At 42.2% G+C, this 17,354-nt stretch overlaps 1 protein-coding gene across 6 annotated transcripts in view; it reads right to left on the reverse strand.

Annotated features, from left to right (window-relative positions):
- celf5a (cugbp, Elav-like family member 5a) overlaps window positions 1–17,354 on the reverse strand; it is a 148,908-nt gene that overhangs the window by 55,793 nt on the left and 75,761 nt on the right. For all 6 annotated transcript variants that reach the window (XM_029001940.1, XM_029001939.1, XM_029001938.1 and 3 more), the window contains exon 3: window positions 8,701–8,749. In XM_029001940.1, the coding sequence (XP_028857773.1) occupies window positions 8,701–8,749 (49 nt within the window). The remainder of the gene's footprint in view (window positions 1–8,700; window positions 8,750–17,354) is intronic.

The raw sequence follows: 17,354 nt of genomic DNA on the forward strand, positions 1-17,354 counted from the left end.
GATTTTGCAGAAGCTTAAGCTGTGGCTTTTCTTAAGATGTGCACAGTACACAAATGTCTAGAATGTTTTGTGATATAAATAATATCTTGTTTGTATAAAACCACAAATTGCACTGGATCTGAGCAGTAATGCCTGGGATGGTTATGTAAAAACAAGCCTGCTTTTACTTCCATGCCCTTGTGATCTTGGAGCAAATGAATACACCATTGATTTAGGATTATAGGGACAATTTACTGCAGTGTTTTACAAGTTACTCTAGGGACTCTAGGATCTTAACGATCTGAAGTGGATGGCCCAAGTGCATTTAGCACCAGTTTTTTTTATTTTTTTGGCCCATCATGCAATCGCACTGAACCAACTAGCTACACCTGATTTTAAATAACCAGGCAGAAGTGCATTCACTATTTGAAAGGCACGAGTACTGGACAGGCTCAAACTAAGAAGGACACTTGTCTTGCAACGGGCTTACTAGAGAGCCGTAGACGGTTTCAGTCTTTTAACAATCTGATTCTGCTTTATGTACTGATACAAACAGAAGACCTCACTGTATTGCATATTCTAATATCAACACCTCCCACATATATTAGCCTCTATTTAGAATGCTATCTGTCATCTAATGGCTGCCAACATGTCACTTCCAGCACTTATTACATTTAGCGGAACTGGAGGGAAAAAATGAAATGCTGAGACTTATGCACAAGCAAAAGTGCTCACCAGACCAGATTATATTTGCTGATTTTCTCTATGAATCTCACAAACTCTATGCATTATTTATCTATTGGAAATAATGATTCTGTCTCTTGCTAGGCTATCAATGAAAATCCAGAATTTGCTCTTGCATGACCACCCTGTTAAAAAACTGGCACAAATGCTTAAAAGTCAATAGACAGAAAGAAAATGCATGCGTCTAAAAAGACTCTTAGACTCAGCGGAGTAATGTCCTGAAGTGCAGTGCTTACGCTCCCACAGTCTGTCTCTCTCTGACGCCAGCAGCAACTGCAAGGTCACACGCTGCCATCTTTTTACATCTCATAATGTTAGCCAAGCTAGAATATTCCTCTTCACACACAACATGCGAAAAGCGGGAACAGAGGAAAAAAAAAAATCTCGACCTGTGCGATATAAAGATATCCCGTATATCTCCGCCCGCCAGCAGTGCATTTCAAAAGTAACCATGGAGATGAATGAAGTGTTTGCCACACTTGGCTCTGTGTGCGCACGCTTCTGTGTGCTTGAGCATCTATTTTACATGCATGTTAATAATACTGTTTAAATGTATGTGTGTATGTAGATCCGAAAAAAAATTGAAGAGACTTTAATTCAATCAGGAGAGATTAGCAGAGCGAGGAGCAGAAGTGGGGCAGAAAATCCAGCGCGGGGCAGAGCACACAAAGAGAAATCCCAATCTCCAGTTGATTTGCATTATATTTGTGAATGCTGATTTAATCAGGCGCCCACACTGTCACAGTAATAAGCAGGTGGATCCTGCGCAGGGCTCATTAAAACACGACTCCGTTGGCGGCGGTGCGCCGCGCAGCCTGGGAAAAGTTGGGGAGAATTCTGCAGCCGCCCGGTCTAATCCCCTTCCCATCTGCTAATGGACCTGCTCTCCCAGTGCTGCACTGGGCCCTGCCCCGCCCCATCTGGGTGCTCCTGCCCTCCATCGTCTTCCGTTGGCTTCCTGTGTGTGTACACGTACATACGTGTTTGATGTTTAATTTTTTAATCATACACATGTAGCATACACAAATGCTACTCTGTGTATGAGGGGACAATGTGTGTGTGTGTGTGTGTGTGCTGTGGGGAGAGTATCTTACTGCGCTCTAATGAGCAGAGTTGGTTATGAAGTAGTGTCATTAACTCTGAGAGCACGCGGGTGATTATAGTGATTTGGCGGTGCTCTTACTGAGCCGCTCGGCCAATCAAGATGCCCAGAGGGGTCCTCTGGTGCTCTGCAATCACAGCACACACACCCACACAGACACACGCACACACACACACACTCCCTCATGAGGAGGCAAAAATCTGATCTAATATAGAAAATATGCACTACCGTACCTCTAAACATGAAATTTTGCACTCAGCAACTTGCCACTAAAACAAAATAGTTTGCTTCTTTTTCAGTATTCCACTTAAATTACAATATCATTATTGTAAGACATACATAATGATAATTACATAAGTACATACATACATAATTACACTGATTCCAGGCATCAATAATCAAAAAAAGTATTATTAAAATTTATATACACACAGACACACACACACACAGTGTCATGTAAGGCAGGAAACATGTTGCCAATTGATTAAAGTGATTTACTGTACAAAGGCTACAGATTTAATCTTGCCCAAATGTGGTTTTCATCCAATTAAATTATTAAATAACCTGCAAATCAATAGCTGATAAATCCATTCAGAAAAAATATTTGAGTTCCATAATTACTGAAAGTTTTAATCCCCACCAACAGTGAACCCAGAGCTGTCATCCCCACTAAATGTCTACGGTATTTCTGTAACATTTCACTAGTGACTAAACCGCTTCTGCAATGACCAGTGGACCCACCCAGCCTCAGTGGGCATGATGGGTTCGCATTTTTGCTTAGTAGAAATGGAGCCAGTCACTTGGAAATTAACTACAGTCTTCCTACGCAGATATACAGGGTGGGCCATTTATATGGATACACCTTAATAAAATGGGAATGGTTGGGGATATTAACATCCTGCGTGTGGCACATTAGTATATGCGAGGGGGCAAACTTTTCAAGATGGGTGGTGACCATAGTGGCCATTTTGAAGTCGGTCATCTTGGATCCAACTTCAGTTTTTTCATTAGGAAGAGGGTCATGTGACACATCAAATTTATTGGTAATTTCATAAGAAAAACAATGGTGTGCTTGGTTTTAACGTAACTTGTTTCTGACCACTTATAGTTTCTGACCACTTATAAAATGTGTTCAATGTCACCAACCATTCCCATTTTATTAAGGCGTATACATACTATATAAATGGCCAACCCTGTAGAAAGAAACTAGTATTGAGATTGAAGTTAAGTAAGAGGACACTGTTCTGTCCTGTTCTCGAAGATCAGATCACATCGTAGGATCCATTCATGCAAGAACTCCCACAACTGCGTGCAGCTTTAATGTGTACGCTGATTATAATTCCGCCAGAGTGCAGTTTTATAGCAGCACTGTGTTAAAGGGCCACAGCCAGTGCTGTCACCCAATCGCAAAGTACAGTGTAATATTTATGTGTGTGGCTGCACACACTCAGGGCGCAGGTCTTTCCGGTCTCCACGGAAGGTGACAGGCTTTAATGAGAACCTGATTTTTATATATATTTTTTTCCTCTGAAAGAAGACAAGTGTGTTTCTCAAGGTGATTGTTGCAGTGATAAGAAAGGCGGTCTTATTAGGGGTGACGGCGGAGGAGTAGGCATGGCTGGATAACCTTGCGCGGGGTGCCTTCAACGTGAGCATCGCCACCGCTCGTCAGGACACAATCTGCTGGGCTGGAATTACCTTACAGCCAGAGGAAAACTAAACATGATTTCTGACCTTTACTTTTTGTGTTCAACAGTAACCTTTGGTGGTCCGGGTGTACAGGCAGCACAGCGCCAAAATGAATTTCTGTACTGGCGCATGCAGCCAATTCCATTTTATTTTATTTCAGTGTGTGTGTGTGTATGTGTGTGTGTACACTGACAACATGTGCACTAATATGACTATGTAGATGAGTGTGGCTGATTAAGAGCCGTGCATCATGCTACATATAACTAGGCTAAGTGCAAATAATTTTCCATGCACACCGAGAGCATAAACATAGGAAGTGGGTGTGGGTGGATGTATATGACCTGTCATGGGGGACAGAGGTGCTGTTCAGTATTTTCTTTTTGAATGGCTGTCCGTGAGATGACTTTTCAGAAGCACGTTTCATTACATGCAGGATCTGCTTTCACACCAAGCAGAAATACCAAAATCCTAATAACATATGTCATATTTCATAAGAAAAAAATCCTGTATTATTTAATAATTTGATAAGTGAATGCAGCATATGGAACCTGTATAAACTCCTGAGGAGATATATGAAAAGAATTATGCTGTATTTCACACTAAATTTGTTGATGGTGTTGATGGAATCAGTTATATCAGCACATTTACATATAATATTCTGTCTTTCATGTATGTATAGTCTTTGCTTGGCTTACGATGACATAAAGTAAAGTAATGTAAAGTAAAGTAAAGCATTTCTTGTGGTTATGCTTATTAGAATATTTTACATTTACAATAGTGGTGGAGCCTTCATAGAAAAACTGGCACAAAAAAATGTTTACATTTACAGTATTTAGCAGATGCTAAATCTGCTACACCAGTGCTTTGTAGTTTATATCTGATCTTCAAAACTGTTAAGTGAGACTATCAACTAAGTTATTAAGGTGCAAATAACATTACATTTAAAGTAGGTTTATTCCTAATCAGCATGTTTTTTGCACATTTTATTGACAGCTGTGCCACTAGTTAATAAGATTGAAATGTTTAAAACTGACCAGTGTTGGTGATCATAGTGGTCATTGTTGCCAACCTGGTTATGCTGCTTGACCAGCACACTGATCCAAATGAGATGAGGCTTGTTCACAGAATGTGGTAGATTTATTATATTTAATAAACAAAAGCTAATAAATTAGAAAAATATATATGCGAAATGTGAAAAAAAAAGATGTGTTGAACCAACAAATCCCTGTTGTCTGGGTTATTGTAGCAGGAGTAGGAGCAGTCCCCTCGCCACCATCCCCTGGGTGTACAGTTTGGAGATCTGCTCAGATCAAAGCGGTTCAGAGGAGCAGCTCCCTCATTACTTAAGCGGTATGTAATATGTGAGGTCACACTGCTGTGTTTCTCCCTCAGCGAACGCAGCAAGAGAGACGCTGTTCCACAGACCCCCACCTCCACGTACGCAGGGCCCACCGGCTTGTTTGTGCCGCCGGTCACTTCACCGTTCCTGAGTAATCCTGTTCTCTGTCCTTCAGACTGGAGCAAAAACAAACAGCAAGCTGCAGCTCAGTCTTGCCGGGAAACTCTGGTAGGAGGAGGACTGAAGCGGAAATTGACCCATTCTGTTACATTTTGGAGTCAGTGCACATGAGTCTAAAATAGAAAAAAGTAAAATGAAGAAACATGCTTGAGTGTATGTAACAGTGTCTATACTGCATGTGTGTGAATGGACATAAACCACATATATACTGAATGTATGTGTCAGAGAGTAGGTACACAAAATCCTTATTGGGGTGGTACTACTCACCAGAAGACCATAAAGTCACAGGTTCAAACACCACTTGCTACCATTAACCACTGAGTGTCTCCAGGGGGGCTGTCCCTGTAACTACTGATTATAAATCGCTCTGTACAAGAGTATCTGATTAATGCTGAGAATGTAAACATAAAAGACAGAGATTCCAATTTAGCAATGTAGCCAAGATATTGTGAGTTGGTTCATTGATTAAGATAACTATAAAGTTATAATGCATGTCCTCTTAATTTTCCATTAATATAATTTTACTTAACAAGAAAAAAATACAAACAAAAAAATTATGATAAATTCAAAGGCAAAAACTCGGCGCAAAAAAAAATCATATTTCAAGATGTAAGATTTTGAATTAATTAGCAGTTCTGTGAAGGTCTGAACTCTGCTGTCAGGCATCGGTTGAGCTGAGGGGCCCAACTTCCACAGCCCTGCTTCAGTGCAGGCTTCATAGACTCAATCCAATTACAAATTAAAACAAAATAAAACCAAAATTGGCACAGACTCTGTCTTTCTTTGGTGGGCGAGTTGAGGGTGGCAGAGGGCCCCGGGTCCGGGGAGGGGTTTAGGTGGAAATCAAAGCAGTTAAAGCTGATTTATCCTGTGTAAGGCCTCAAAGGGTTCACACTGTTACTCAACAGCCCTTCAAAAAGAAATATCAGCGGCCTTAACATCCAGCCTGCGCCAGTCATCTGCCCTGCATGTGAAGCAAAATCAATGTATTTCATATCCCAGGTGCTGCAGACAGCCATGTGTGTGTGTGTGTGTGTGTGTGTGTGTGTGTGTGTGTGTGTGTGTGTGTGTGGTTCCTCAGAGACCCCACTGCTCTCCTGAACGATACACACTCTACAATAGACCAAAGCGGAGTCAAACCTAGTTTGTGACACACACGCTGATATATGAGACTAGAACAGCACAGGAGGATTAATATTCACACCCAGCCATTTAGACAATGGGGGAGCAGGTATCAAAGTCCTTATTCTCTCAAGGTTCGCATTTTTCTTTGAGCTGCAGCATGGTGAACATCCCAGTGGAGGTGTCACTTGTCTATCAATTTTCAGCAACATTCACCGGGCTAAAGAAAACGTGCCTTTGTACCGTCCTAAACTCTATCAGCACAAGAGCAGTCGCCACTGAAGATAATTGCATGCCATTGTCAACAGTTAACAGCCACTTATGGTGTCCTCACCAATTCAAGGTTGCAAAATGTCATTGCTCAGTATACTTCTAATGATAACACACCAATATCCAAATTTAACTAGGCAGGGTGTCAATCAAGTGACCCATCAAGGAGAATTGCATCCGCACCAAACACACCAATGCAGATTGTAATGAGAAGGAAATGTTGAAGGTGCTTAATCACATTACCTCTGTAGTCTTAATAAACTGTGACAGTTAGTCCTTGTGGATGGGATTCCTATAGGCTTAGCAGGTGCCTCCCAAATGGACGCCTCTGAACAGGTGCTCTGGCCTCGTGTTCGCTTAATGAGATTGAGAGTGTAATTAGCCGAGCAGAAGCAGCACTGTGGGCTGAAGCCCACCCCAGCCCCTGAGAACCTGCAGGCCCCATCCCTGGTGGCGTCTCTCCAGCTCCTAGTACATAATTAAGACCTTGCGCCTTAATCGGAACCGGTACGGTGCTGGGACGATGACCCCATGGCATCACTGGACACCGGGCAAAGCCATTTGAGGCCGTCTTGGTGCTCTTGATTTCTCTCAGATCTGTTCATTTAAGGTGATGAGCAACTTTGAGACCTGGCCGAGGGCTCGTTTAAGCCCCACCAGGCCACCGGCAGCCAGGCAATAACGGGAACTGCGACCTGCCTAGGAGAGCCTTGGGAGCCCTAAAGCCAGGCACTCAGAGCAAAGTAAAAAGACAGCTGAGTGTCACTGTTAATGCGAACACACACCACCACAATGGCAAAATCAATGGGGTTTTATGGTGCATCAATCTTGACAGCACAAGACCCACTCGTCTGCCACTTTGACTGTTTGGGGGCGTGGGTTGGGCTGCGGCAAGCGTCGCAACTGATCTTCTTTGGCCTTTTTATAGCGGTCTCCTGGGGTGAATCTGTCCTTTGAAGGCAGCGTTGTTTGACAGTCAGCCAAGCTGAAAGCCACCCTAATGGATCCCAAAACAGAGGGTTTCTAGGTGAGCTTATGGATGGTGGGATGGATCCATGATCTCACTCACCATTGCTAAAGGTACAGCGAAGTAAAGCCTCAAAGGAAAAAAAAACAACATCACAATCCTCATTCCTTTGCACATATTATATGTGAAGTTTACTGCATTATATGTTGAATTTACTGTATGCCATTTTTCCAACACCTCCCAAAAAGACAGAATAAGTAAAAATGCCGATTTTCTTTTTCAAAATGTAACTTGAATCCAGTACCTATACCAAGTGGTGCCTGAGGAAAGTGCGGAAAATTATCCAAGAGACCAGTCACCACAGCCATAAACTGTTCAGGCAGGCGGAACTGCAGCATCCAGTCCTGGACCAGCAGACTGGGGGACAGTCTCTTCCACCAGACTACTGACCACTGACTACTGCACAATGACACTTATCTACTCACCACTAATTGCACCTGATGACACATGTTTTTTTTTTTTTTTTGTCCATAGATGTGAGTTCTTGTGACTAAAGAGTTAACCGTTTTCTGAAACTTGGACTACACTGGGAAAAACTACTAGAATTTGTACTCAAGTGTACTCAATATTTGTACACACTGTGAAACTTTCAAAGTAGAGCAACTCACCAAATGCAAATAAAAGCTAAATGAAGTGCTAAAATGAAAATTAACAGACTGCTGTTCTATATGGCCTCTACTGTAAATACAGCAAATTCCATGTTTCTTGCATGTTTTCTGTGCTCTGCCTGTCTGTACATGTAAAAGAACTTGAAGCGAATGAAAACCCAGGTACAATCTGAACAGGTGCAATCAAATCTAGCCAAATCCAGGACAAAGAAAAGAAAATCTTGGTGCCTGACTGTTCCGCAGGCAGCACGTCCCTGTTCACGCCTCGTCTTCCAACCGTTTATGCCCTCGTTTAGGACATACACTTCGGTTTGACCAAACATGCAGTTGAGGGCTTTGGGGCCTGGGGCTGTGGTCCCAGTATCGCGGGCTAATTACTATTTAATTTACAGTGTAGTGGTAATGTGCTTGGCACGAGGAACAAGGTTAGACAGGCAACAGAAGCCACTTCCTCTGCACTCAGTAACACCACAGCCTTCTTAATTAAAATGAATACTCACGGCATCCATCAGATAGACAGAGAGAGGGAGAACAAATGGTACGAAAGAGCAGGGAAGAGCGAGGAAAAGCGCTGAGGGGAGTCATGGGAGGGAGGGGACTGGATGAGAGATAAAAAGCATGGAGAAAAGAAGACAACTACCTCCACGGCTCTCACTGTCAGCCGGCTTCACCTGGATGGGGCGAGTCATCTGGAAAAACAATGGAGAGGCAAAAAGGTTAGTTCTCGCGTGTGAAACTGTCGTCGCCTCAACAAGGCAACAAGCTTGAAGTGTCAGACACCTCACCCACACAAACAGCTGTTACCCGGCCCTGATCAAACTGCCATGCAAAGATTCACCTTGAGGAAGAAACTTGGTCTAGCCATGCGTTAAAAAAAAACAGATAGCGAGGAAGTCGAAAGAGAGAGTTTGTATTTTAGACCACGCCTTGGCCGTATTCTTGGGTGTGAGGGAAACGCAACAATAATAAAAGTGGAAAGTGCCACAGGAGGAGCAGCGATCAATGCGGCCCTATTGATCCCCGGCCGCTGGGCTGAGGAGGGAGTCTGGCAAGGAAGGATTCAGTGGTTAGGAGCCTCACAGTAATCCACTGGAACCTGATAAGAATGGCATTGGCTGGATTAGATGCTTCTGCCATCGCAGCCTTTGTGTCGTGCGTTCGCCAGACTTTTCTATCCTTCTTTTTTCATTAAATTTGAAAGGGCTGAGTGGTTTGTTTTTTGACTCCTTTCATACTCCTTTAAACTTCACGTCAGGCATCACAGTGTTGCTTAAATGAAACAAAAAACGATTCAAGTTTCCTACACTGATATGTTTCAGACTAGATCATAGTTTTCAGGTCATTAATGAAACCTTTGCTGTAATAATAATAATCACACTGATATCTCTGGGAAATGTATTTCCCATAATGCTTCTCATTTAGTGCTATAATCCAGTGACCTGGGTGATTTTCTTCCATATAAAACAAAAATAGCTTTGCTAATAACCAACCGGGGGCTTTTTAAGCGATCTGAGATCGGTGTCCATTTGTGACACGATTACCAAAAATGCGAATCAACCTCAACTTGTCATGACTCTGTCAACCATCTGCAACCTGGCATTAAGCAGCTCTTTATTTCAGGTGAACCCTTGCATCCATCCAAATTCCCAGAGTCACTGAAAAATCTTACAGAGTTTCCAGGGTCAACATTTCTTCACACTCATACTTTTTCTTCTCAATTTTCTTTTACTGTCCAATACCAGAGCAGAGCTAAAAGGTCAGATTTAAAGACAGAGCAGTCCCATAAAAGCATGCCTTGTTCAAGGAGAAACACCATAATGGGATTTTAAAACGTCTTAATAACATGCTGATATATGGGGGAGCGGCCCAGGCCAGATTCATTAAGTGCTAAACGTATCCATTTTCACCTTCAGGAACGAAATAACCTTCCTCTCAGGAATTATTCCATAAATTTATCCATCGTAAATAATAACTAGCCGAGGCCAAGTATTTGTGGAGTGAAAGGTGAGAATGTTTTGCTTTTGAAGGTTGAACTTCAGACCTTCGTTTTCTGCAGTCCATGTCCCTCCATCGTCTGTTTGCTGATTTCAGAGAAGAGAAAACGCCCGTGTAGCGCAAGATTTAAGTGCTGTGAAATTACCCATAACACAGCAAATCCTCTCATAAGCCACCTCTCTTCGAAATATTTGCATGACTATAAGCAGTAATTTGGTGTTTCGGGTATTTGAGGGAGAAATGAGTTTCACTAAACATGCTGACAAAAAAACAAGACAAAGTTAACCCTTAAATGAGGAAGGGTGAACACTTGAATATCATTATTTTCAAACCATAACATGCTATAAAATGATACGAAAAAGTCTGCATAAAACATTATGTACTATAAATACAGGTGAAGGTGCTAGTCAGGATTGACGACACCTGGACACATCACCTGTGCCCAATCCTGACAGCTGTTAAAAGCCTGTGACTCCGCCCCTCTGAGGTGGTGACATTTTAGTGGAGTCAGTTTCGTGAACTCAGTTTATGAACTTGACCTTCTGTGTGGACCTGACAACAGTTTGTGTTTTTGGGTTCTGGCAATCGGCACACGCCTGCGCTGTTTATGGCCATCGAACCTGATTTTGTCTCAGTTCCTTTATTGTTATAAATAATATCCCCTTCCCAGAATGTCCCCGTCTCTGCACTTCCCTCCCCCGTCAGCTCTCCTTGGTGACAAGTATTAATAGTAGTGAAATTGTAGTGGTAAACTGGGTGTTTAAAACTAAAGTTGCATTCCTGAAATACATTTCAGGTTTTTATGAATGGTACAGTTTAATAGTTGTTGTTTTAATGCATCTTTGAAGCCTTTTATGACAATATAAATCTTAACCGAAACTAACCACCTTCACCTAATGATGAAATGCACAATGATGAAAAACAATGATGAGCTCTCATTGTATTCTCATTCAATGGCTTACAAAAAGTGTGGTCAAATCTGGCAGTGTCTTTTCTCTCCTTTGCAGGGGTTTTATCACCATTAAAAAAAACCTAATCAGTGTTGCTGCTGGGACATCAGAGAAAAGTAGGGTGTGAGTACAGAACAAATTGCTTTAATAACAACGCGCCAGGGACTTACTGAGGGATGGAAAGTGTGCGGCAGTGCTGTGAAAAGGCCGAAAAGCTCACAGCAAAGCCAGTAAATGTTTACTGTTCGGTAAACAGTATTCAGAACATTGGCAGCGCAAAGAAATTCGCTGCAATAAGCACGCAACACCGCTGATGACATTTTATTTTATTTCACTGTGTCTGCATCCATTTGGTTCCGATTCCGAGAGCTTATTCACACTTTGCCTCAAGACACCACGGAGGCAAACAAAGGATGCAGGTCTTTGTTTTTTTTTTTGTGTCTTTTCTTTCATTTTATTTTACAGGGTTTGTGTGTGGAGGGAACGCATCTCTTAAACCGGTTACAGTTGGCTTGAAAAACGACTTGTCTTACGGTCCAGTCATTTGCCCGAAAGCGATGCATTTCTCCCGCAGAATCACTTTGTTACGTTCCTCCCCGCTCCGGCACAAATAAATATATATCCATTGTGTACGAGTACACACGTTCGCCAGGTGCACACACGCTCGCAGAGTAAACAAAGAGTGCAATTGATGAACTCATGCCGTTGTCAGGGAAACCATTCATTTCGCCTCGCTCCTGGGAGTTTCGCCCCCCTCCCTCCTCCTGCGAGCTGCCGCTCTACCCCTCCTTCAGTCATTTGCTAAAAAGAAATTAATGATACAAAAAAAAAAAATCAAATAAAAACACACTGGGAGAGTGGGTTCATTCTCCATCCAGTCCTAACAACAAAAACACGCTAATTGTTGTGCCTTTATTTCCAGAGAGGGCACCTACTGAATAAGATGAGGGGAGGGATGGGGTGGAGGGAGAGAGAGAGAGAGAGAGAGAGAGAGCTGCCTGCAACTGCCAGATAAGATTGCCTTGCAGTTGAGTGGCATTTCTACAGCCCCGACTCCACCCTAATGCCTCACACATACGTTACGTTGATGGAGCCCGGCGAGTGAAAATGCATACACACACACACCCGGTCCTCATTGCTGCCTGCGCCTCTCAAGGCCGAGCCTTCGCACAATTCTGTCCGCAGCATTCTGTCTACGTGGAGTAAGTGTTTTCACAGATTTTCTGTTAAACTAGACACGACGCTGCAAAAACCTGGAAATGAAACACCAGCATAATTCCCTTGCCCTGTTACGCAATGGTGGTTAGTAAACTAGTGAGCATTTGCAATCAATGGGTTGTTAAATGTTCGTGTAGTTATACTTGTTCCAAAAGCATCTGGAATTGTGTGGTCTCCCGGGAAAGTGGGTTATCATCTTCATAAAATCCATTGTTTAAAAAAAAAGGTGTTGACTTGGCACGATGCATTAATTTTAGATTATTAAAAAGTGCATTCATGTTACAGAGCAAACAATCCGCACTTTATTTGCATTCAGTATCTGGAGTAGGGATATTATTTGCATTATATGCATCTTTGCAAACACAGACGGCTAGCACTTCTGCGTTCATTCCCATTGAATCAAAAGTTGAAATGTCACTCATATACAGACAATGCCGTTGCGGAAACCAGCAATATTGCTCTATATATCAGTAGTACATGTGTTCGTAGTTTTTGATTTCATGTAAAAATGACCACCCTGTGAATAGAATATAACCGTTTCTAGAATATATCCTTCTGGTGTACTAAGTCTCTCACCTTTATCCATCCCTCTGAGCGCTGTCCCTTTTCATGGGATCTTTTCCTCCACTGGGCTATTCTCCAGCCTCTGTCCACTTGTGTTTAAGCAGCAGCAGATCTTGATAATCTCATTGTTTATTTCACTGTCCCCAGCACCTGGGCTGTTTGGAGGCTGTAAATGGTTTTAGAGGGGGAATGCGCGACATCAATTTCCTAAAGTGAGCCAACTCCTTCCCGGTGTCATTTCTGATTATGCAGTTATGCATGACTTGGCCTGTGTGAATGGGGGTGAAGAGCAAGTCACGCATTACAGGCTATTCTCCACCATGCTGCAGATTACCGGCCGCCTCCGCCAACAATTCACCCCAAATCTCGCAACTAAAATGCTCAGCATCCATAACCTTGCTTAAATACAAAAATGTCCACTTCATGTAAGAATCAATTCATATCCATCCTTGTCTCTTCATATCTGTTTTTTTATACTTTTAACATAATTTAACATAATAGGTTTTGCATCAAGAGCACAAAGAGCCACAAACATGGTAATGGCAATGCGTGGAGATGCCCTAGAACTCTTTTCAGTTGCATATGAGCCATTTTTTCTGAGCGCATACAGTATAAATATCATATTCTCCAGCTCTAAAGACTTCAGTGAATTTGCAGACGATGTAAATTCAGGCATCCACCACCACAAGACTCTATCCTTTAATAAATTGGCAAGCCAGGGTATGTTAGGAGAGGTTCCTCACCAGGCCTGAAAGGTTCCTAACTGGTGTTTCAGTTCTTTACATCAGCCTCTTTCAAGACATAGTGATTAGAATTTATTAAGTCATTATTATTTTCATTACTGCATTTTTACTTAATGGCTCCAGAGTATGCTCCAGTCGTACCATCTTTTCTCATTACACAACTTCCTCATGGGACGGCACCCAAACATGTTAAGTGCAAAGTAATTTGCTACTGAGTATACTGTTTTCTACAGCTTTTTGCTGACTATTATGAAACAGCAACAGAGCGAGGTGTCTGGAGGGGGGTATTCGTGTATATAGCTGTGTGTGTGCTTTATGAGTTAAATGTGAAATAACAGAGTGTCCCTAGATCATTAATACACATTAGCAGTCCATCAAGGTTCACTTTTCCCCCTTATTCCTAATAGGAAAATAAACACCTTTAGAGCAGAGCATCCCAGCTGTGATAATTAATATTATTGATTTGAAAGTGTGCCGCGTGGTGACAGCCCAGAGACTCGATCCGACTCATAAATCTGCTGAGAGAGAGAGAGAGAGAGAGAGAGAGAGAGAGAGAGAGAGGTGGGAGTGTACGTGTTCCTGTTCTAGCATATTTACATTTGTTTGGGAAAACTCCTATCAAAGAGAGAGCGAGCCTGCAGCACGGCAGTGAGGAGTTGTGTGAAAGGCGTGGCTAGAAGTACCACTGTGAGCCCAACAATAAGAGCCCTCACTGCTCCCATCACTTGTCAATAGCTGTAACTTTAACCTGGAACAGCCAGACCAAAAGTGACCGCAGGTCAGTCAGGCCCACAGCCTCTCCATTGAATCTGTGGTGCGAAGTGAAAATAATAAAGAGAAGACCAGCAACCTCTGGCCATCTCTGACCCAGTGGATGGACACGACCACTGCCCTTCAGGTGTTGTGACTGTACCCATTGTTCTAATTAGAAAGCCTGTAGTCATTAATCCATTTTACTACATTGGGTAAAAAAAGAAAACATACAAAGAAAATTCATCAGAATGCTCTTTCTACATTATATTCATCAAATTCATACATTTTCTTTGGAGCTACACAGACAAGTAAAAATATGTGAGGTTTGGATTAAAAAAATGTAATTAACAAATGAAAAATGTTAATTATTGCAAAATGATAAGTTGAACTATTTTATGGTTATTTTTATGTTGCACAAATATATTTTACAAAATCGTAACCATTCTGAACAACATCGTTTACACCTGCCAAAAAAAAGAATGAACAATGAATAATAGATTGTTTTGTTTTCTTGAAAGAAATTAGGTAATTAATGATGGATTTAATTGTTTTCCCATCAGTTTATGTTGTGTGACCCAATGAATCGATTCTGTTAATTGTATTTTTAATTGATACTAATTTTAAACTAATTCCAAATAATATTAATAAATCAATAAATCAATTTTGGATAGCTGCACGACCTCTGCATTGATCTTATTAATTGTGACCTCAGACATTGTGTCATGTGACACCAAACACCTTCAAAAACAGGGGTCTTCAAAGACATAACTTTAACAGAGATGTCATAGAATTTAAATAAATCAATGCTATCAGTGAAGACAAAAAACGAATCCAACAATCTTGGTTAAAGACAATGATTACAGTGAAAAGGACCAGCAACCGTGGATGTTGTGTTTTTATCTGACACACCACCTCAGTGCCGGGTAAAGGTTAATACAAATAACTAATAATTAGATCCAATCAGCCATTCACTTGCTTCTATATGACAGCATGCATTTCCATGTCATCTGCAATCGTTTTGTTTGCTAGTTCTCCAGCTTACTGAGACTCATGTGGAGAACCCCTATGCCACAGTATGTAAACACAAGCATTATTCATTCCTGTTTACCTACCACATCCACATCTTTATGTATTCAAAATGTTTTTGTTTCCTTCAGGTGAACTTCACCGCCATTCTGACATTTTCTTTGTAGAGGTTCCACGGTTTTATTAAGGTAAATGCCAGACACCTTAAATTACCTCCCAACATATCTGCACTGCCCGAATCACCATGGACAAGCCTGGCCACCATGGACAAGTTTGCCTTAAAGGGACATATCACCTAAATCTCCACCTTTGGAGTACAGTGCTATATCTAAAAAATAGTTGAGAGGCTCCTTTTGCTGTCACTCTTCTGATTTCTTTTGACATCAGTGACTTCAGGAGATGATTTTAAAGTATCGTCTAAAATACAACCATTCCTGGATGAGTTCAGCTTGCTGGCCACTGATAAAAGTTGAATATTAGAAAACCCATTAATTATCTATAAAGCACCACAGATGCTTAAAATTTTTTATTTTCCCTAGAGATGGAAAACTGGGATCTAAAAGTCCACCAGTTTCCCTAACAATTTTCCCGCCTCAAATTCTTGGACGTTAATGCCCCTTTAAAGTCAACAGGCACAGGACAAACGTTCACTTGTCAGACCCAATCGCTGTGCAAGGGCGGGATTAAAAAGATTTCTGCTCGCATGTGACAGTGCCGCTACAGCAAAGTCATGGTTGGCAGCAGATAGAAGGGTCTGAGCAAACGGCCTAATCCGGCAAACACTGTCATCCGCTCAAAGCAGTCAAACATCCAAAGGAAGATAAAGAGAAGAGTTGGAAGAGTCCAACTGGCCCCCCTGACTTTAGAGCGTGCTGCTACTATCAGGGGCATCGCTGCCCAGCATCTCCTGCCCGACGTCTTTCAACTCCAAACAGATATTGACATGCTGTGTTTCAGTGATCCATAATCTGTGTCAACACATTCGGAGTTAGATTTGTTTTGAACCCTCCCCCCATAGACCAGTTACCCCCGTCAGGGGTCGGCACAGAGGATCGACCGGTTGTCCGCATAATTCATTTGACAAAAGTTATATGAAAGTGAAGTGATTGACATTGTAAACACTGCAGCGCAGCACACGGTGACAACGAAACGTGTCCTCTGCTTTTGACCATCACCCTTACTAAGCAGTGTGCAGCCATGACAGGCGCCCGGGGAGCCGTGTGTGGGGACGGTGCTTTGCTCAGTGGCACCTTGGCGGATCGGAATTCGAATCAGCGACCTCCTGCTTCCTTAACCGCTAGGCCACCACTGCCCCTATATGCTGGATGCCCTTCCTGACGCAACCCTCCCCATTTACCCGGGCTGGGGACCGGCACCAAGAAACATACTGTCACATGTGTCCCCAGTGGCTGGGATCTTCTTACACAAAGCAATACAATGTGTTAATCGGGTTACCACCTTCCATATGTTGTGCAGTTCACCATCATTAGCAAACTTATGGAATGATTAGCAGTGTTAGAGTTACAGTGGTGAATATGTTTACGTGGCCTCACTTGTTCAGTACAGATGTTTTGGAATTGTAAGTTTGGTGCTGTCCACTGATGGCTTGTTACCAAGGTGTAATACGGAAAAAGAAAACTGATGGAAAACCAAGACTGATGAGGGGAGCTCAATGTAAAAAAAAAAAAAAAATCTGTCACCTTTTCCAGTATTTAACAGCATTTAACCTGTGCTTAGCTATCTGATATCTGGCAAATATCACTAAAACTGAGTCAAATTAACTGTAGTTACTGCATACCAAAGACAAAAATAAGTTTAGCAAACTGGAGGAGAAGTATCAGAGGAAGTTTTGCTACCACGCACGCCATGAATCTAGAGAAGCTCTACACATTCAGGGGACTTCACAGGGCGTCGGCTCTTGATTTATTTCCTACTAAGGTGCTCTTGTTGGAGCTGACCGCATACTGCTACTGGGTCTTAAAGAGGTGATGATATCTCAGCATGCAGCACACAGCAATATAGTAGGCCGTGCTTTGTGCCCTCCC

Source organism: Denticeps clupeoides, chromosome 13 (assembly GCF_900700375.1).
Source record: "Denticeps clupeoides chromosome 13, fDenClu1.1, whole genome shotgun sequence".
NCBI lineage: Eukaryota > Metazoa > Chordata > Actinopteri > Clupeiformes > Denticipitidae > Denticeps > Denticeps clupeoides.